Source organism: Heloderma suspectum, chromosome 16 (genome assembly GCF_057233095.1).
Source record: "Heloderma suspectum isolate Gila_16-S chromosome 16, 16-S_ref, whole genome shotgun sequence".
Lineage (NCBI taxonomy): Eukaryota > Metazoa > Chordata > Lepidosauria > Squamata > Helodermatidae > Heloderma > Heloderma suspectum.
In genome coordinates, this window is record NC_139473.1 from 15,354,567 (window position 1) to 15,376,239 (window position 21,673).

Here is a 21,673-nt window from a genome sequence, read left to right on the forward strand (position 1 = left end):
GCGGCGATTTCACATGCACGATATGTAAACAGTAAAGGTGTGTATCTATGTATGGTGGCTGGTATGTATCTGGAATGACTGGCAGGCGAGTGTGAGGTGGGGGTTTGGCAGAGAGTGGGCAAGAATGACCAGATTGACAAGTGGAAGAAAGAGGCTGAGTGAGAACGGAATGCAGTGCGATTGGATGACAGCTTGTGCAGACGGTTAGAGCAGTACGACACTGGAACCCATGACCTAGGGAGGCGGTGGGCTCTCCCACACTGGAGGCATTCAAGACGAGGCTGGACAGCCATCTGTCGAAGATGCTCTGACTTGGATTCCTGCATTGGGCAGGGGGTTGGACTCGAGGGTCTTGTAGGCACCTTCCAACTCCACTAGTCTATGATTCTATGAAGCTGGATAGCCACCTGTCAGGGATGCTCTGACCTGGACTTCTGCACTGAGCAGGGGGTTGGACGCGAGGGTCTTGCAGGCCCCTTCCAACCCTACTAGTCTGTAATTCTATGAAGCTGGACAGCCACCTGTCAGGGATGCTCTGACCTGGACTTCTGCATTGAGCAGGGGGTTGGACTCGAGGGTCTTGCAGGCCCCTTCCAACCCTACTAGTCTATGATTCTATGAAGCTGGACAGCCACCTGTCAGGGATGCTCTGACCTGGACTTCTGCATTGGGCAGGGGGTTGGACTCGAGGGTCTTGTAGGCACCTTCCAACTCCACTAGTCTATGATTCTATGAAGCTGGATAGCCACCTGTCAGGGATGCTCTGACCTGGACTTCTGCACTGAGCAGGGGGTTGGATTCGAGGGTCTTGTAGGCACCTTCCAACTCCACTAGTCTATGATTCTATGAAGCTGGATAGCCACCTGTCAGGGATGCTCTGACCTGGACTTCTGCACTGAGCAGGGGGTTGGACTCGAGGGTCTTGCAGGCCCCTTCCAACCCTACTAGTCTATGATTCTATGAAGCTGGACAGCCACCTGTCAGGGATGCTCTGACCTGGACTTCTGCATTGAGCAGGGGGTTGGACTCGAGGGTCTTGCAGGCCCCTTCCAACCCTACTAGTCTATGATTCTATGAAGCTGGACAGCCACCTGTCAGGGATGCTCTGACCTGGACTTCTGCATTGAGCAGGGGGTTGGACTCGAGGGTCTTGCAGGCCCCTTCCAACCCTACTAGTCTATGATTCTATGAAGGTGGGAGGATTGCTTCTAGAGAGTCCAATAAGTCTGGGAATAAGGTAGATTGGGTACAGCTAGATAAGTCTGAGAACAGATTGGGAGATAAGAGTGAGAACATCTAGTGAGAGAGTCTGTGGGTTAAGGAGTGTGTCAAATAGTGTGGGAGAGAGTGTGAGAGGTTTTGGACATAGAACTAAAAGCAAGAGTTATATTGTGTCGTTTATAGTGTTGCCTTATTTTAATCATGTTGCCTTTCCTCATCCCACCCCAGTTCCCAGTTCCAATCCTGTCGTACCAAATAAACCTTCTTTGTTTTCAGTTTTAAAAGACAGTTTCATTTTTAGTTATTAGGAAGGGTTTTGTGGAATAACCCCCACATTCTGGCTGCTTGGTCAAAAACGAAAAAAACAACGAAAGCGGCTCAGAAAAAGGGGGTTATTGGTGGCAGCAATTGAGAGAGTGGTGAAGCATCACAATACACCAACAGAGGGTTTTGGGCGAGAGCCTAAAAGTGGCAGTGTGAGGAGAGACACTGGCCAAAGCACCTGACCTGGTGACTAGAAGGAGGATCGTGAGGTGGTCAAAAAGGCCTCAGGCCCTCACGGATTGCATGAGCCCAGAGAGGAGGCAAAGCGTGTTCCGACTGTGATAAACCAGGGTCGGCTGTGATCTCTGAATGCAACCCTTCTAAGGGAGAACTTTTTGTCTCCAAGTCGGCTTGTGCACAACCCATTTTGATGCCCAGGGTATTGGCTAAGCACATGGGGGCCTCAAAGAAGAACTTTCTCTTACCTTTTCAGCCTGAAGCGCATGCTGTGACTATGCTCTAAAATGGCCATCAGAGACTTTGCGTCGTACTCAGCGGGTTTCCTGAAGGCGAGCCCGTCGGGCAGCCCAGTCACCGTCAGCACGCCGGGCTCTTTCAAGAATTTCTCATATGGCAGTGGTACCACGCTGCTCTTCCCCAAGGCCTCACCTGGGAGCAGGGAGGATAAATTGTGACCACAGAGCACTGAACCGCGGATGGTTCAAAGGGGACATCCCAGGGATCTGTCTCTTTGTCAGACTGCGCTGTTACCAAGAAAGGGAATTCAGGGCACAAGTACACAGATGGAGGGGTGGTGGTTACGTAGATAGAACTGGGTTCTCAGTGGCTCCTGTTAAGTTAGATGGGGCAAAGTTAGGGTAGCCCGTTCCAGTATTTTTGTCTAAAGAGAAATTGGGGGAGGGGGACTCGAATTCGGTCTTTGGCAAGCCACTTTGTCTCCCTGTTAGCTTCAGCCCTCCGCTGGCAATACGATACTGCTGACTTCCTTAACGGACTTCAGAAGGGTAGCTGTGTTAGTCCGTTAACAAAGACCAGTGGAAACTGGTGGCTCCGGTGTCAGTGGGGTGTTGAATCCGCTCCGGGATTCAGTCAGAACCCGTCAAAACTCTAAAGGAGCTACCCAAGGTGCTCTGCACCTTGGATAGCTCCTTAGAGTTTTGAACGGTTCTGACTGAAACTCAGAGAGGAGTCACCATCCCACTGACATCACAGCCACCTACCTCCGCTGACAAAGACTCTTCTGGCACCTGGCTGGCTGGCACACTCCACGCTGCAATATTTTGTTGCAGGCCCCGCTGGTTTTATTGATTGATTGATTGATTGATTGATTGCATTTATATCCTGCCTTTTCCCCCTCTTGCACGGAACCCAAGGCGGCTTACATTCTCCTCCTCCTCCTCTCCATTTTATCCTCACAACAACAACCCTGCGAGGTAGGTTGGGCTGAGAGTCTGTTTTAATTATAATAATTAATAATAGTGCCACGGCATGAGTCACTGGGGGTCTCGGCTCTGGCAGCTGCCTAACCCAGATGTCTTACATTATACACCGTCGCTGTAGCTGGCCAGAAGAGGGAACTGCTGGTTTTCTGTACTTGAACACCACCACTGAAGATGGCCAGAGGGCAGTATTGTGGGTACTCTCTCAAAATACTAGAACCCGGGGTCATCCCATGAAGCTGATGGGTGGGAGATTCAGGACGGATCAAAGGAAGGACGTCTTCACACAGGGCAGAGTCAAACTATGGAATTCGCTACCACAGGATGTAGTGATGGCCACCCATTTAGAGGGCGTTAAAAGGGGGTTGGACAAATTCCTGGAGGAAGAGGCTACTAGTCCTGATGGCTACTAGTCAATGTACTAGTGTACAATGTACTAGTCAATGTGCTAGTGTACAATGTACTAGTCAATGTGCTAGTGTACAATGTACTAGTCAATGTGCTAGTGTACAATCTACTAGTCAATGGCTACTAGTCATGATGGCTATGTGCTACTTCCAGTACCAGAGGCAGTGCGCCTATGTACACAAGTTGCTGGGGAACATGGGTGGGAGGGTGCTGTTGCGCTCATGCCCTGCTTGTGGGTTCCCAGTTGACAGCTGGTTGGCCACTGTGTGAACAGTATGCTGGACTAGACGGACCCTTGGTCTGATCCAGCAGGACTCTTCCAAAGTTCTTAAGGACTAGCTCAGCCATGGTCCGTTGACATAACAGACCAATCAGGTTCCATCTGGCCCTACAAAGCCTCTTGGCTCTGACCTGGTTCCACATTCCAAGCAACAGATCTTTTAGGTAAAGGCTGAGCTGCCGTCACACTACCTTGATCTGCTTGCCTGCCTCTCAACTCTTACCTTTTGTTAGCCGGATGACTTGCCAGCTCACTTCTTTACCGAGTTTCACCACCTCTAGGCCAAGGGTATTGAACCTCTTTCCACCCGAGGGCCGAATCCTGTTTCACAGAAGCAGTTGGGGGCCACATTCCAGTGGTGGGAGGGGCCAAAGACACAAGTGGTGCGGCCCAAAGCACTAAAACTACCAGCATCTTGTACCTTCAAGCTCTTACTGCCCAGTAACTAAATCTTAGAAGAGGCGTTTCAGCCATTTAGAATGGGGAAAAAGGGCACAAAAGGGCACAAACACTGGGAAAACATCACACAATTGGTGGTTGGGGGAAACAGGTGTGTGGCCACGTAGGGAACTATGGAGGGCTGGAGTGGGACCCCAAGAGGGCCAGATCTTTCCCATCAGCCTGAAGTTCTGCATCCCCACTTTAGGGAATCCCACCCTCCCATGACACACAAGCAGAGAACGGGCCAGCAACCCGCAACTGTCCTATGCAAATCAAGCCATACCTGCAGCAGCAGTCAACCTCCCCCGAAACCAAAACCGAACCGGATTAAGGCTGTTCCTTACTATAAAGCACGTCGAAGACTTCTTCCACCATCTTCCTGAGGAGATAAACATCTGATCCCTGATCTGGGGAGATCCGTGGAATTGTCCGACCACAGTCCTTGGCCTTCTTCTGGCCATCCAGATCTTGCTCTTTCCTCTGTTGGATTCCTGACAGCAAGGGAGCAGCGGGAGAGAGAGAGAGAGAGACAGAGAGAGAGAGACAGAGAGAGAGAGAGAGAGAGAGAGAGAGAGAGAGAGAGAAGAGGTGAAATTCAGGAGATGCCTTGGCATAATCGGCGGGATTCTTTTGGTGTTTTGGCCAGAGTTGTGCATCACCCATATATGTGTTTGTGATGGCAACATGCAAAGCATGGAATCTAGTATCTGGTGAAGATCCAACATCTGATTGGGTGGTGCTCTGTGATACATCAGATGACAGGATGAGTCCCTCCCTCATCCTGTCATGCTGCTTGGAAGTGTCTGCCAGTTAAATTACATTTTGGCTCTGCCCTTCCCTCCTTCCTTGAAGGCTATATGTGCATGGACTGAGCTCTGTTGCCTGGGTCCACATAGGGCGTGGGAAGCAATGTGTCTCTGTATTCAGAGATACACATTGCCGCATGCAGACACACACATCAGGTCTCTGCAGTATATTCCTTCGGCTCCTCATATCACTCCCGCCCCACCCATCCCAGCAGTGGTGCATATCACCTGCGATGTTGCTCAGGTCTGAGATTTGTCACTCTGAAATTCCCAAGTACATTTCCTTTTTTTTTAAACCAAGACTCATTCTCTTACTTCTAGCTAAACTCCATAGTTAAACTATGGAATTCGCTATCACAAGAGGTACCGATGGCCACCCATTTGGATGGCTTTAAAGGGGGATTGGGCAAACTCCTGAAGGAGAAGGCTAGCAATGGCTACTAGTCTTGATGGCTATGTGCTACCTCCAGAACCAGAGGCAGTGAACCTACGTGCACCAGTTGCTGGGGAACATGGGCAGGAGGGTGCTGTTGTGCTCACGCCCTGCTTGCGCGTTCCTGGTCGACAGCTGTTTGGCCACTGTGTGAACAGAATACTGGACTAGATGGACCCTTGGTCTGATACAGCAGGGCTCTTCGTATGTTCTTAAGTACTTCTTCACACAGCGCATAGTCAAACTATGGAATTCGTTACCACAGGATGTAGTGATGGCCACCAATTTGGATGGCTTCAAAAGGGGGCTGGACCAGGAGAATTGTTAGGGTCTTAAAAGATCCAGGCACAGGCTCAGAACACAAATGTGCGCATATATACAAACACACACACAGACACACACGAGTCTAAGCGCACATCTAATGTGTATGTGTGTGTGTGGTGTGTGCATGCAGTGTGCTTGCGTGTGTGTATAGATTACATACATACATAAGAAGTGTGCACTGACCCCCCACCCCACTTCAACTCAGACCCCAATTCAGCATCTCGGAAAACATCCCACTTCTGCTCTGGCCAATTTGTAGTCGGACCACTTCAGCTCAGCACCAAACCTGAGTCAAGGTTTGGAAAAATTACTCTTTATGCTTCCTGTTGTCTGCCATGGGAAATTAGAAAAAAACCTGTAACTTTTTTCTCTTGGTCAGAACTGGATAATTTCAGGCTTAGTAGCCCCCTAGAAGGGGATTACACCTGCCCAATGTCAGAAAAATAGGGCCAGGGTTTATATTTTCTTTTAAAGGGAACTGCCAATAACTTTTTTTATTCCTTGGAAGAAATGGATAAAAATTTCAGGATTCATTGCCCCATCAGAGGAGATCATGTCCGCCAAATTTCAGAATGATAGCCACAAGGGTTTTTGTTCAAGGGTGGCCTTGACATTTTGAGGTCTCCAAAAGAAGACATACTTACCTCCCTATGTTCCTTGTGGACCATTGTTCTGAAAATTACAGACAGCCTACAGTTGTCCCTAAGTAAGAAACCAGCAAAGTTTCAGAAGGATAGGTGCAGCAGTTCATGTGTAAGGGGAGCTCTCCAGTTTCGGGGAGGGAGTGATTTGCTTTCCCTTCCATTCACCCCTTCCCACCCAATAGTTTTTGGGTAAATTTGTAAAAAAATGCACAGGTACTTTTTAAGTACTTGAAAGGTTGTCACAGAGAAGGCCAGGATCTCTTCTTGATCATCCCACAGTGCAGGACACGGAATAATGGGCTCAAGTGACAGGAAGCCAGATTCCGGCTGAACATCAGGAAAAATGTCCTGACTGTTAGAGCAATACGACAATGGAACCCATTCCCTGTGGAGGTGGTGGGCTCTCCCACACTGGAGGCATTCAAGACGAGGCTGGACAGCCATCTGTCAGGGATGCTCTGACTTGGATTCCTGCATTGAGCAGGGGGTTGGACTCGATGGCCTTGTAGGCCCCTTCCAACCCTATTATTCTATGATTTGATGATTCTAGGTCATTAGAGGTGTCCCCCAGGCAAGAAAACTGCAAAGTTTCTGAAGGATATACATGCATTCTAATTTAGAATGACTAGAATTTATTTACATTTCACCAATGTTAGCAGCAGGGGAACATGGGTGGGAAGGTGCTATTGAACTCATGTCCTGCTTGTGGGTTTCCAATGGGCATCTGGTTGGCCACTGTGTGAACAGAATGCTGGACTAGATAGACCTTGGTCTGATGCAGCACGGCTCTTCTTATGTTCTTAAATAGAGAGTGCCTCTGAGCATGTGCAGAATGTTTTTCATTCACCACTGAACACTTACGTTCTCCCCCTACCAATTCTATTCCCCTCCATGCAACCATCCCTCCTCATCCTACCATCCTCCAGCAACTCTTCATAAAAACAGATGTCTTGTTTTGTGCAACTCTTCTCTACCTCCCCCTTGTTATGCACAAGCTCTCATTGTATCTTCCTCCCCATAACTTCATTTGTGACAAGGCTTCACCAGGATTCAGCCAATGAGTCTGTTTTCAAAACTAGGGCTAAGTTATGGAGAAACTCTGAGCATGCACTAAGTGCCTTTCCCTCACCACTGAAGCTAGAGTTCATGCAAAAAACAACAACAACAACCCCAAACCCACAAATGACAAAACATGCATAGGACTGAGTTGAAAGGGTAGTCAGTTCATTAGACAGAATTGGGTAGGCACTGTATTAAGCCTGCAGTACCATGCTTACAACTCAGGACTTATTTCTGAGTAAACATGCAGAACATCAAGGTGCAAACCTCCCTGCAAAAGTAACTTGTGCTGTATTCCTATGCACACTTTCCTGAGCGTCAACCTCATTAAACATCATGGGACTTCTCAGTAGGCATACATAGGATTGCATAAATTAGCAATATTTATCTCCCCTCCATTTAAAAAACAAACCCAAAACTCCTATTTTTATTAAAGCTTTCTGTTCAGAGGAACATAGGAAGCTGCCTTGTACTGAGGCAGACCCTTGGTCCATCTAGCGCAGTCTTGTTGACACTGACTGGCAGCAGCAGCTCTCCAGGGTTTCAGGCAGGATTCTTTCCAAGCCCTACCTGGAGATGCTGGGGATTGAACCTGGAACCTTCTGCATGCCAAGCATGTGCTCTGCCACTGAGCTACAGCCCTTCCTATTGCTGGATAATGGCAACTGACAACAAAACAGCCCCAGTTTTGTTTCTCCACAACCACGTGAACCCACTTTTCTCAAAGGCTTGAGTAAGAAGGAGAAAAACCAACCCGCTTGTCTGTTTGTATAAAGACAAATACAGTTCAGAACTTTTCTTGCCCACCGAAGAGAATTCACTTTAAGAATTCCCCAAGATATGCTCTGGGTGGAATAAAGAAGAGAAAGAAAGAAAGAAAGAAAGAAAGAAAGAAAGAAAGAAAGAAAGAAACAGGACAGAGGAGGGAAGAAGAAAAGAAGAATGGTGACTTGAAATGTGCACAGGGGTGGGGGGGTAGAGAGAATTCCCTAAACCAAGTGGCTCCTTTCAGAGAGGTAGTACGTCAGAGGAATTTAGGAGGCTGTGGAGGGTAAGGATTGCACGTACTTAAATGAACTTTATGAGGTGAGGTGGCTGAGGGCTTTTTCTAGCTTTTTTAAAACTGTAGAACCTATTTTAAAGCCCCAGCAGTTTCTCGAACATGACACCACATAGTCCTAACCCTCCCTTTGGGATTATTTGAGTCCTACAACTACTTAGGAGAAATTAAAGTGGAGGGAGAGAAGGATGTTTGTGGAGACTGATTGAATCCTTTGCTGTACTGAAGCTACTAAACTTCTGCAGAAGCCAAAGGTTCCAGTTTGGGTCAGTAAAATCAGATGCTGTGCGAAATACCAGTATTTCACATGCAGCTCTTTCTTCCCTTCCTTCTCCCTCTTCAAAACTTCATTGCAGGCAAGCTCCCAACAGTGGGCATGTAAGAGCAGAAAAGAAAAGTAGGGGGAGAGAGGTTTTTTGCACCTCAAAAAAACCCTACACCAGAGATTAGGGATAGTGACCTCCTAAGGGTCACTTTAAACACCTTCTGATTAGGATCTCCAATCCCCTGGGTGACTTGACAGTTTTTACTTTTTGTTTTAGACTTTGAGAAAAGGAAACTTTACGCATGGCTAGCGCAAAAGCCACTGGACCTAACTGTCTGAAATTTGGTAGGTTCAGTCAGCTCCATAGGGCCTGCTAGTTCCCCAAATTCCATGAATTTATGTAGAAGCACAAAAAAATTATAGCTCTTTACTTTGACAGATTTTCTTGGAAAAAGCAAATTTTACCTGTGGCTAGCGCAAAAGCCACTAGACCTAAGTGTCTGAACTTTGGCAGGTTCCATCAGCTCCATAGGGGTTGTTAGGTTTCCAAATTCCATATACTTATATGGAAGAACAAATAAATTATAGCACTTTGCTTTGACACATTTTCTTGGAAAAAGCAAATTTTACCTGTGGCTAGCACAAAAGCCACTAGACCTAAGTGTCTGAACTTTGGCAGGTTCCATCAGCTCCATGGAGGTTGTCAGGTTTCCAAATTCCATATACTTATATGGAAGAACAAATAAATTATAGCTCTTTGCTTTGACACATTTTCTTGGAAAAAGCAAATTTTACCTGTGGCTAGCACAAAAGCCACTAGGCCTAACTGTCTGAAATTTGGCAGGCTCAGTCATCTCTATGGGGGCTGGCAGGTCCCCAAATTCCATGCATGTATGTGGAAACACAAAAAAAATGTAGCTCTTTGCTTTTGACAGATTTTCTTGAAAATAGCAAAGTTTACCTGTGACTAGCACAAAAGCCACTAAACCTAACTGCCTGATATTTGGCAGATTCAATCAGTTCCATGGGGTCTACGAAGTCTCCAAATTTAATGTATTTATCATACAAACTAAAAACGTTATGGCCATTTTTGCTTTCCAATGCAAGTCAATGGGAAAGTGTTAAAAAAAGAGAGAAGGCAATTAGGACAGCTCAACAGATCTGGGCACAGCTCAAAAGATCCAGGGCCCGTGCCAAGTGGGCCTTTGTCTATAGATGCCCCTGGGCTGGACAAATTCCTGGAGAAGGCTATCAATGGCTATTAGTCCTGATGGCTCTATGCTCCCTCCAGTATCAGAGGCAATATGCCCATGTACACCAGTTGCTGGGGAACATGGGTGGGAGGGTGCTATTGCACCCATGTCCTACTTGTAGGTTTCCCATGGGTTGGCCACTGTGTGAACAGAATGCTGGACTAGATGGTCCCTTGGTCTGATCCAGCATGGCTCTTCTTATGTTCTGGTGTTCTCCAGAGAGTGAAGTTTGAGACACTGATCCAATCCAGACATCCTACCGAACCAAGGCTTGTGCTAGCTACAGTTCAGAAGCCAAACCATAGTTTTAGCCTCCAAAGAATCAGGCAAACTCCAGTTTGCTCTTCTGCTTGTCTCTAGTTATGGGGGTGTCCAGATGCGGACCAGCAGCCACAACTCTAGACATGCCAATTCATCAAGCCAAACTATGGCTAGTGCAAACCATGGTTTGCAAATCTTCTTCAAACCATGGTTGCTGGTTCTGGCTTGATAACCCATAGCAAACCGTGGTTTGTCAAGTCAGACATCACACGAACCACAGTACTTACTTGAAGACAGAGAAGCATGCTGAGTCTTTATTTTTCTCCCACAGCACCCCTGAAGAAGACCTTTGTCAAGATCCATTTAGCCTAAACAATTATATTTCCTGCAGACGTGAGTATTCCTCTCTCCTTGTTTTCCTGCGCTGCTGCTCTCCCGTTTCTTCTGAAATCATCATTTGGCACCAACAGACGCTTCCCTCTCAGAGCTAATAGCAGCTTGAAGAGGATTTTTGGTGCGGGGGAAAATGTTAAATCCTCCCACTTCGTGTGCCACCCCCTCTATTAAAGTGTTAAAGGGAAAAAAAAACTCATTAAGTTCATTCAGATATTTAATATAATGTCTGTTTTGGCTCTGAACTGAGCTAGTAACACATATTTTGCTGGTTAAATGCATAACTATAAGACTTCCACCCGTCAATCAACTATATAATGATTGATCAACTGATTGATATTAATATTCCCCGTGCCCCCCAAAGTTAGGCGAATATAAAAAGGGAAATTGCATGTAGCTAGCTTTTATATTTCCTCTGCTATATGAATTATATTGTAGCATCTGTAATCATCATGACCATTTTGTCTGACTGGATTCTATTTTGGCATGCAATAAACAGCCACCATTTTTCTAATACTCACAGGCTGCACTGGCTTTGCCCGTTCATGTTTGCCGAATGCCGTAATTTTACAAATTAACACTATATGCCAAAGCTTCCTGCTCCAACAATGTGCTGATTAGTTTCTCACCGAGTTTAATTTTTAAACTCGCACAGGCCCCATTCATAGACAAATCAAACTTTGAACAGCTGCAACACTGTCATCCACAATGCCTTCATGGGGAAACGTAGATAGTCCTCTGGCCCCTAGGCGCTTACCATCTAAAAGAGGCAATGGAGAAACACGAGGGGGAAGGCAATGGTTGGAGAAATGCACTATGGATCCGAATGAGGCCGGGTTCCTGGGAATCCAACCTGCAGCGTCCGCAGCGGACCGGCTCTCCCTGTTGGAGTGTCTTCCAGATTCCATGCAGCTTTTTTTCTCTTTAAACAGGGCGAGATACGCCAATTGCAGCTGCAATTAGTGCATCTTGGGTAAATTACGGCTGTAATTAGCGTATTTTACATTTGCAGCTGTAAAGTGCTTAGTTATACATAAATTGCAGCTGCGATTGGCGTATAACTAAGCTGTTTACAGCTTAGTTATACCGCTTAGTTATACACCAAAAACTAAGAATAAGCCTTTTAGGGTGCGATCCTATGCGTGCATGGCTGGCTGGGGAATGTTGGGGGTTGTAGGACTTTTCTCTGTCTAAACGTGCATATGACTGCGCCCTTAATAACTTTATTGTTGTTGTTCAGTCGTTCAGTCGTGTCCGACTCTTCGTGACTGCACGGACCATAGCACGCCAGGCCTTCCTGTCCTGCGCTCTCTCCCGGAGCGTGCTCAAGTCCATATTCATTGCATCAGTGATGCTATCTAGCCATCTCATCCTCTGCCGTCCCCTTCTCCTTTTGCCTTCAGTCTTTCCCAGCATCAGGGTCTTTAATAACTTTATTAGTAAATAATAATAATTAATAATAATTAGTAATTAATATAATTAATAATGTAAGGATAAGGAGTGTGATTTGAGGCGAACTCCCCCCCCCCCATCTAGGCTCTATGCTGTGCTTTCGTCAGTATGAAACAGGTAAATAGAGTAACTGACCATGAGCAAGCAAACAAAAAAAACCTTTGCTAATGCCAAACGCTCACAAATGGATTAGATTTAGGGCAGAATTTACAGCTGGCACACATTTAGCAGATAATCCCAGCAGGCATTGACCTTGACAGCTGAGCGGGGCTAATATTTGCATGGGAATGAACTGTTCTCGAACAGTTCCACTGAGGGGATTAAACACAAATGCACCCTCTGCCGGCATCAAGCCTGCAGGCAGTCCCCTGCCCAAGTTTTCCGTTGCACAGAAAACCTCCGGATTATAACAGGACATGTTTTGTGTTTTAATGTTTTCACCCGCCTCAGGCACAATCAGGGTTCTAATCAACCCGTGGGGAGCTGACAGGTGCATGGCAGAGGGCAGTTCAGCCCCAATGTGCGTGTGTGGGGGGGAGTGGGGGAGTGGGGCAGGGCCTCCCCCTCTCCCTTACCCAATGGTAATTCGTATGAGGTGTGGATGCACCCAAATGTGCATCTTCAGACATGCAGCTTTCCCCAGCAGGCCCTGGAGGACTTCTCTTCTCCAGGAACCTCTGGAGGACTTTTCCCCAGCAACTTCTGGAGGACTTCTCTTCCCCAGCAGGCCCTGGAGGAATTCTCTTCCCCAGCAACTTCTGGAGGACTTCTCTTCCCCAGCAGGCCCTGGAGGAATTCTCTGCCCCAGCAGGCCCTGGAGGACTTCTCTGCCCTAGCAGGCCCTGGAGGACTTCTCTTCCCCAGCAGGCCCTGGAGGACTTCTCTTCCCCAGCAGGCCCTGGAGGACTTCTCTTCCCCAGCAGGCCCTGGAGGACTTCTCTTCCCCAGCAACCCCTGGAGGACTTCTCTGCCCCAGCAGGCCCTGGAGGACTTCTCTGCCCCAGGAGGCCCTGGAGGACTTCTCTGCCCCAGCAGGCCCTGGAGGACTTCTCTGCCCCAGCAGGCCCTGGAGGACTTCTCTTCCCCAGGACCTCTGGAGGATTTCTCTTCCCCAGCAACCTCTGGAGGACTTCTCTTCCCCAGCAACCTCTGGAGGACTTCTCTTCCCCAGCAGGCCCTGGAGGACTTCTCTGCCTCAGCAACTCCTGGAGGACTTCTCTTCCCCAGCAACCCCTGGAGGACGTCTCTGCCCCAGCAGGCCCTGGAGGACTTCTCTGCCCCAGCAGGCCCTGGAGGACTTCTTTTCCCCAGGACCTCTGGAGGATTTCTCTTCCCCAGCAGGCCCTGGAGGACTTCTCTGCCTCAGCAACCCCTGAAGGACTTCTCTTCCCCAGCAACCTCTGGAGGACTTCTCTTCCCCAGGAACCCCTGGAGGACTTCTCTGCCCCAGCAGGCCCTGGAGGACTTCTCTTCCCCAGCAAGCCCTGGAGGACTTCTCTGCCCCAGCACGCCCTGGAGGACTTCTCTGCCCCAGCAGGCCCTGGAGGACTTCTCTTCCCCAGCAAGCCCTGGAGGACTTCTCTTCCCCAGCAGGCCCTGGAGGACTTCTCTTCCCCAGGAACCCCTGGAGGACTTCTCTTCCCCAGCAAGCCCTGGAGGACTTCTCTGCCCCAGCAGGCCCTGGAGGACTTCTCTTCCCCAGCAGGCCCTGGAGGACTTCTCTTCCCCAGCAAGCCCTGGAGGACTTCTCTGCCCCAGGAACCCCTGGAGGACTTCTCTTCCCCAGCAACCCCTGGAGGACTTCTCTGCCCCAGCAGGCCCTGGAGGACTTCTCTTCCCCAGCAGGCCCTGGAGGACTTCTCTTCCCCAGCAGGCCCTGGAGGACTTCTCTTCCCCAGCAGGCCCTGGAGGACTTCTCTTCCGAGGATGGCTTGGAGACCCCCCTTGAGCCTCGTGGGAGGTTTAGCACCTCCCACCTCCAGGCCCCTTTCATTGTTAAAATAAGTGCCCCACTGACCCATCCACTTTCTACATCAAGACAGTAGATCAGGATTTACTTATAGATCTCTGGGTGATTTGCAGTTGAGCGGCAAGAGGCTTCTGACTCCCAATTGTTCAACACTGGCAGCAATTAAAAGGCTTCTCCCTCAGCGCGCACGCATGCACGCGCACACACACGCACACAGACGGCTCCTGAAACAAAGACCGGTTGAGAGAAAAACTAGGAGAGGAGTTTTGTGGCGTGAGAGCTCAGCTCTGGTATTAAAGAACAATTCCAGGGCTGAACAGATGCAGAGAGGCAGCCCTGCTCCTTAGTTCTAAGGGTATGTCTGACCCCCTGACACCCCCCCCCACCAATACACACACACCAGTTTGCACCTGGCTCCATTTGGTGGACCTTGGTGTTCTGGTAAAAAAAAAAACAAAGACATACAGAAAAAAGACCCAGTAAGTTTGAAGTGTGCAAACAAGTGGTGGGGACAAAATGGATAGGAGGACATTTTTCTCCCTCTCTCATAAGACTAGAACCCAGGGGGGTCTTCCTCTGAAGCTGATTCATGGGAGATTCAGGACAGATGAAAGGAAGGACTTCTCCACACAGCGCAGAGGAGAAGGCTATCATGGGCTACTAGTCCTCATGGTTTTATGCTACTTCAAGTTCCAGAGGCAGTGAGCCTCTGTACACCAGCTGCTGGGGAACATGGGTGGGAGGGTGCTGTTGCAATCCTGTCCTGCTCAACAGCTGGCTGGCCACCGTGTGAACAGAATGGTGGATTAGATGGACCCTTGGTCCAATCGAGCAGGGCTCTTCTTATGTTCTTATGAAGTCTGCCCACCCTGCTCTACATGACTGGGACATGCCTGGGATTAAGCCTTCACATCTGTGAAGGTTTGTGGCCCACCAAGGCAAGGAAAAGAAAAAGGTCAGGCTTAGAGGCGGGGGGGGGGGTGTAGGGAGGGGGTATCCCTGAGAAGAGTGGCTTTGTTTTCCCAGTTAAGTTTCATTCCTTCAGGTTTGAAGCAGTACTTTCAGTTTGGGGGGAAGGAGGTATAAAAAAGACAGAGTCAAGAAGACCAGGAGAGTAAGAGCAGAGTCAGGAGACCAGAGCTTGAAGAGGGAGCAGGAAGAAGCAGCCTAGAGAAGTCTTAAGTACAGCTAGGGTAAAGGAACTTGCGTTTTGCAACTTTTATTTTCTTTTAAGGCCTTTTTTATCAGCTCTATTGTGTAAACACCTTTAGTTGTGATTTGCTTGCTCTAATTTACCAGTAAACCGTTGTGGTTAAACCCTGTGCCTAGAGTGCCAGTCACACCATGCCAACAGCCTAAACCCCACATTATTGGGAAGGAGAAGTTTAAAAGGAGGAAGGCCGGACTCTTGAGGAGGCGAGAGATCCTTAAGGAGTTGCTCAAAAGTCCAGGTCGTAAGGGGAACCCTGACAGCATCCATTTTTGCCTCCAGTTGATTCTTAAGCCTGGTACCCAGCAGGTTCTGAATCTGCTCCATCACAGTATCCCAGTCTCGCTGGAAGAGGACAACCCAATGCTTACTGCAGAACTTCTTGAAATCCGCCTGGACCTCTTTCCTTGCATTCATGAAGAGCCTCCCCTTCTCTGACCCAACGACAAAGGTATTTTCATCGTGGACCGCAATGCAGGCAACTTCAGCGTTGAGTTTAGAAAGTGCTGAACACTGGGGGAGGGGGGTTACAGAGAGAGTGAGTGAGAGAGAGAAAGAGAGAGAGAGAGAGAGAGTGAAACAGTTACGTATTTATTATTACAATTAAGTAAAACATTTTATTCTGCCTTTCTGATCAAGGAGACCGTTAACATCATAACTGCAGGGATGCAGAGCCTGTAGCCCTCCAGATGTTGCTGGACTACAACTCCCAATATTCCTGATCCCTGGGTATGCTGGCTTGGGGCTGATAGGAGCTTGAGTTCAAGACATACTGAGAACTCCAGGTTCCCCACTTTGGCATAATGAGACAATGTATAAGAATACTCTAAGCGGGATTTGAACAGTAAACCTCACAGCTAGGCTACTGGAATGGTGCTCTGCGTGGGGCTGCCCTTGAAGACTGTTCAGAAAGTGCAGCTGGTTCAAAATCTGGCCTCCAAATTAGTATCTGGCATAGGCTGTGGGGAGCATGTAACACCCATCTTGTATGAGATTCATTGTTTGCTGATCCCTTTGGGGGCTACATACAAGGTACTAATGCTTCCCACTTTAAGGTCCTTGTGGGGACAAGATATTTGAGGCAACATCTTTTTCCTTATTTACCTTCTTATTTACCTCTTTAAGAGGCAGCAGATTTGATGGTTACATCCTGCATTAGGCAGGCAACCACTACTAAGCGAACTCAGCATCAGAACCAGCTTCCTGCTGCAGTATGACAGATCCAGGAGTGGACCTCTTTTAAGGGGGCTGTTAAAAGTGTTGTTTTAAAGCCAGGGTTGTTCTGATCCAGTTAATGCCAACTTTTAGTTTTATCCTAGGGCTGGACCAATATGCCCCCCACCCCCGCCGCCTGCTCCATTTCATGGTCTGTTCTCAGGACACAACACCGCGGGGCAAATTTGGTCATTTTCAGGAATGGGGGAGGGTGTCATTTGTGAAATGCGAACAAATTTCTCACCCATCCCTACTTACAATCTGTGATTCAACACAGAATTCTCACACAGCAGTAGATTCATGGGTTCAGGGGAGCATGGTGTTGAATCCATCCCAACTGATGCAGTTCCAAACAAGTTAAAGTGTGTAGTGTAAATGTGTCCCCCAGAAATAGGGATGGAATCTGGCAGAACCTCCCCCCCGCCCACACCCCCAAGCCCTCGGCAAGTGGCCCGCACTCACTCTGACAGCCTCGCTGAGCTCCCGGTCGCCATTTCTTGAAAAGTAAAATGGCAATTGCAAAAATGCACATATTTGCATATGCGTGAAAATCCCCATTTTGAGAGTGCGCATATTTGTGTATGCGTAAAAACGAGCACTTTGCGAAAATGCACACTTTCACGTATATGCAAATACGTGCATTCACAAAAATGCGTGTTTCCGTGTGTACGCAAATATACGTATTTTTGTGATCGCCGTTTTATTTTTCAAAAAATGGTGACCGCAGACTTCGACCGGGCTTCCGGGGTGAGTGCGGGCTGCTCGCCCAGCGCAGGAGGGGCTTGAGTGCGGTCCAAGGACTGGCGAGCGGGGGCAGGGGCTGGGCAGGCGCCCGGAGAACCTGGGCAGGGGTGTCTTCACACATCCCTGCCAGGAAATAGGGTTTTCATTTAAACAGCTTCTTTTTTATTTGTAACACGTTTATTTGTAACATGTAACATGCACACACACAAATGCTGCCTTGCCTGATGTTTTCTTGCCAAGACTTCACCAGGTAGATATCACGTTTGGTGTGGAGGCGGGAGGGAAGAGACCGGACTTATGTAACAGTTCCAGTGGGATTTTTTTTAAATAAAAATTGGAGGGGGAAGATACTTTTTTAAAAATGGCATTTGTGCAAATTATTTTCTTTGTCCTAGGAGATAAGAGCAGTCATCGTCTTGTTGGGAAAAGTGCACACTGTGATTAGCAAAACACAAGGGATGATCAAAACAGCAGATTCCGACATAAAGGTTAATAGAAAGCACAATATGTGTTTTTAAAGATTGACTTCAAAACCCTTCCGGCTGTGGATACGAGGAAGCAATTTTCACTTCAGAACTCAAGCCCTTGAAGCGATTTCTCTGTACCAGAGGCATAAAGCAATGGGAGTTCGGTGTCCCCTCCCTGACAATACGTCAACGTGTTTTCAGACAAAGCTTGCGGTCTCGCCTGTCCTTGTGCTTTGATCGTTTTTTGCAGCAGCCGAGCCGATCTACCGCTTCCCCCATAGCAGTTGCGTTGCTCTGCCACATTCTATGACTGACCCTTCCCTGTCTGGCACTTAGAATGTTTACGAACATGCTGTGACATCACAGCAGCACAGCTAGGGGTGTACGAATCACTTACCCCATTCCGCTGGGGCCATCCGCGGTGGGGGGGAAGCACTCCGTCCCTCCCCCCGGAATCCTCCCTGGCCAGCTCCGCTCCGTGGCGACTCTGCAGAGCCGCCAGCCGGGGCCACCCGCAGCCGGACTTCCATCCGCTGCTGGGCTGCGGCTGCAAATGGCGGCCGCCATAGCAGCCGCCATTTGCATCCCTGTGGAGGTCGTGATAGGCTACATATATATTTACGTACCCTATCACAGCAAAAGGCAGGAACGCAAATGGCGGCCGCTATGCCATTTGCGTCCCTGCCTTTTGCCGTGATAGGCTACGTAAATATATATGTAGCCTATCATGGCTACCGCAGGGATGCAAATGGTGGCCGCTACGCCATTTGCATCCCTGCGTTAGCCGTGACAGGCTACGTATATACTTATGTAGCCTATCATAGCAAAAGGCAGGGACACAAATGGCGTCCCTGCATTAGCCATGATAGGCTACGTAAATACTTATGTAGCCTATCACGACTAAAGTAAACAGGAAATGGCGGCCGCAGACTGCGGCAGCCATTCGCGGGACAGCAGACGGCCAACAAAGGTAGGCTCCGTTCCGCGTACATTTCGTGGGGTGGCGGGGGGGGATTGCTCCGTTCTGCCACGGACTCCGGGGGAGTTCTGCCATGGACTACGGACTCACTGGAGTCTGTGGAGGAATCCTCTAACATCCCTAAGCACAGCCAACAGCCGGGAATGCTCAACGGCAGGCAAGAGGTGATGGACCTTTTTTAGCCTCATAAAACTTAGGAATCATTTGCGGGACTCAAGAAGAGAGGATGGCTTTCAAAGGCCGGAGAGACCCGAAGGTTGACTGGTGCACAAAAAGCAAGGGGTGTCATGTGATTCTGAGAGAGAGTCCCGCACAGATGTTCTTATGTATGCATGGAAGGGGTGGATTCACAGTTCTGTGTATTTGAAAACCTGCCAGGAGGTGGGCATGTAAGAAAGCCGCTCTGGGGCGCATCTGGGGTTAAGAAGAGGCAGAAAGGGGAGTGGGGAAAGGCTTAAGCACCCCCTTCTCTGTCCCCCTGCCTCCATCCCTCTGCTCCCAGTCACTCTCTGCCAGGGGCTCTGGGGAAGTGGCTGTCAGTGGGGCAGAAGCCCACGTGCGGCCCAAAACAGAGAGGGGTCAATAGAAGAAGAGCCCTGCTGGATCAGACCAGAGGCCTTTCTAGTCCAGCTTCCTGTTTCCCACAGCGGCCAAGCAGGTGCCTCTAAGAAGCCCACGTGCAGGACAAGAGCGTGAGAGCCCTCTCCTGCAATTCTTCCCCAGCAACTGGTATAATTCAAAGGCACGCCGCCTGTACATTTGGAGGCTGCAGACAGCTTTACCCACAGTGCAGATCCTAACATTTAAAGCCCTAAACGGCTTGGGACAAGGCTATTCAACGGGCTGCCTTCACCCTTATAAGCCTGCTTGGACACTTCGTCAGGGTCCTTCTTGAATGTCTGCTGTTCTTATCTGCTAGGCTAGTGTGCACAAGAGACAGTGCCTTCTTGGCAGTGGCCCCAAGAAAGCAGAACTCCCTTCCTAATGATGTGCGCCCGCCCTAGCCTCTTCTGTGAAGGCTGTTACTTCTTGTATCTGACCGTATTCTTGTTGGTACGCTGCTTTGTGAGGCTATAACAAAGCATCTAAAACATACTTCCAAAAAATACAGCAGACGCAGGTTTAGCGCCATGGGGAAAACTGGACCTAATTCCTTCTATGTAATTGGCCAGCTGGGATAGCCTGCTAGTGGCATACTTCCTACAATCCTTTTCTCAATTTAGGGTGCAATCCTATTCATGTTTAGACAGAGAAAGTCCTACAATCCTATACATGTTCAGCTAGAAAAAAGTCCTACAATCCTATGTGTGTTTAGACAGAAAACGTCCTACAATCCTATACATGTTCAGATAAAAAGTCCTATAATCCTATACATGTTCAAATAGAAAAAGTACTACAATCCCATGCACGTTCAGATAAAAAAGTCCTACAATCTTATGTGTATTTAGACAGGAAAAAGTCCTACAATCCTATACATGTTCAGATAGAAAAGAGTCCTAAATCCTATGCATGTTTAGACAGAAAAAAGTCCTACAATCCTATACATGTTCAGATAGAAAAGAGTCCTACAATCCTATGCATGTTTAGACAGAAAAAAATCCTACAATCCTATTCATGTTCAGATAGAAAAAAGTCGTACAATCCTATGCATGTTTAGATAGGAAAAAGTCTTACAACTCCCAGCATTCCCCAGCCAGCATGACCTGTAGAACTTTTTTCTGTCCAAACATCCATAGGATTGCACCCTTCATTATCTTAATCTAGCCTTCCCAAACCTGGTGCCTACCAGATGTGGTGGACTAAAATTCCCATCAATCCCAGCCAGCTTGGCCATTGTGAGGGCATAGCCCTGAAATGGGATGATAAAACCCAACCACCATTTTTTATTTATTTTTTATTTATTAAATTTATTAATCGCCCATCTGGCTGGTCACCCAGCCACTCTGGGCGATGTACAACACACCATAAAACAATTTAAAACAATAAAATTCTACCATAATTTTTTTTTTAAATACCCTAACCCACCCCAAATGCCTGCCTGAACAACCACGTTTTTAATGCACGACGGAAGCTCATTAAAGAGGGGGCATGACGGAGTTCCCTAGGGAGGGAGTTCCACAGAGTGGGGGCCACCACAGAGAAGGCCCTCTCCCTCGTCCCCACCAGTCTAGCTGTCCTGGCTGATGGGACAGAGAGAAGGCCATCCGAGGCTGATCTTGTTAAGCGGCCTGTCTGGTGCTGCTGGAGGCGCTCCTTAAGATAGGCTGGGCCGGAACCATATAGGGTTTTAAAGGTCAAAACCAACACCTTGAATTTGGCCCGGAAAACAACTGGTAACCAGTGCAACTCCTTCAGCACTGGAGTGATGTGATCTCGCCGGCGGCTGCCTTTAATCAGGCGAGCTGCCGCGTTCTGTACCAGCTGCAGCTTCCGAACCGTCTTCAAGGGTAACCCCACGTAGAGCGCATTACAGTAGTCTAAACGAGAGGAGACCAGGGCATGTACTACCGATGGGAGCAGATGGTCGGGAAGGAAGGGGCGCAGCCGCCGTATCAGATGGAGTTGATACAGCGCTGTCCGGCTCACAGCTGACCCCTGAGCCTCCATGGACAGCTGGGAGTCCAAAATGACCCCCAGGCTGCGGACCTGGTCTTTCAAGGGTAGCCGTACCCCATTCAACACTAGGTCAACATCCCCCAGCCTCCTCTTGTCTCCCACCAAAAGTACCTCGGTCTTGTCAGGGTTCAGCTTCAGCTTATTCCTCCCCATCCAGCCACTCACCGTCTCCAGACATTTGGACAGGGATTCTACGGCCAACCTTGGTGAAGATTTGAATGAGAGGTAGAGCTGCGTGTCATCCGCATATTGATGACACTGCACCCCAAACCTCCTGATGATAGCCCCCAGCGGCTTCATGTAGATGTTAAATAGCATCGGGGAGAGGATGGAACCCTGTGGCACCCCACAAGTAAGTGGCCACGGGTCCGAAACCTCCTCTCCCAGTGCTACCCTCTGGTACCTGCCGGAGAGGAAGGACCGGAACCACCGCAATACAGTGTCTCCAA

The 21,673-nt window shown here is 48.6% G+C and overlaps 1 protein-coding gene across 6 annotated transcripts in view; it reads right to left on the reverse strand.

Moving 5' to 3' along the window:
- The window catches only part of GTF2IRD1 (GTF2I repeat domain containing 1), a 160,476-nt gene that overhangs the window by 58,143 nt on the left and 80,660 nt on the right, over positions 1-21,673 (reverse strand). For all 6 annotated transcript variants that reach the window (XM_084822491.1, XM_084822486.1, XM_084822492.1 and 3 more), the window contains exons 3-5: positions 15,575-15,716; positions 4,419-4,565; positions 1,971-2,154 (exon numbers count right to left, since the gene is read on the reverse strand). In XM_084822491.1, coding sequence (XP_084678617.1) covers positions 1,971-2,154; positions 4,419-4,565; positions 15,575-15,716 — 473 coding nt within the window. The remainder of the gene's footprint in view (positions 1-1,970; positions 2,155-4,418; positions 4,566-15,574; positions 15,717-21,673) is intronic.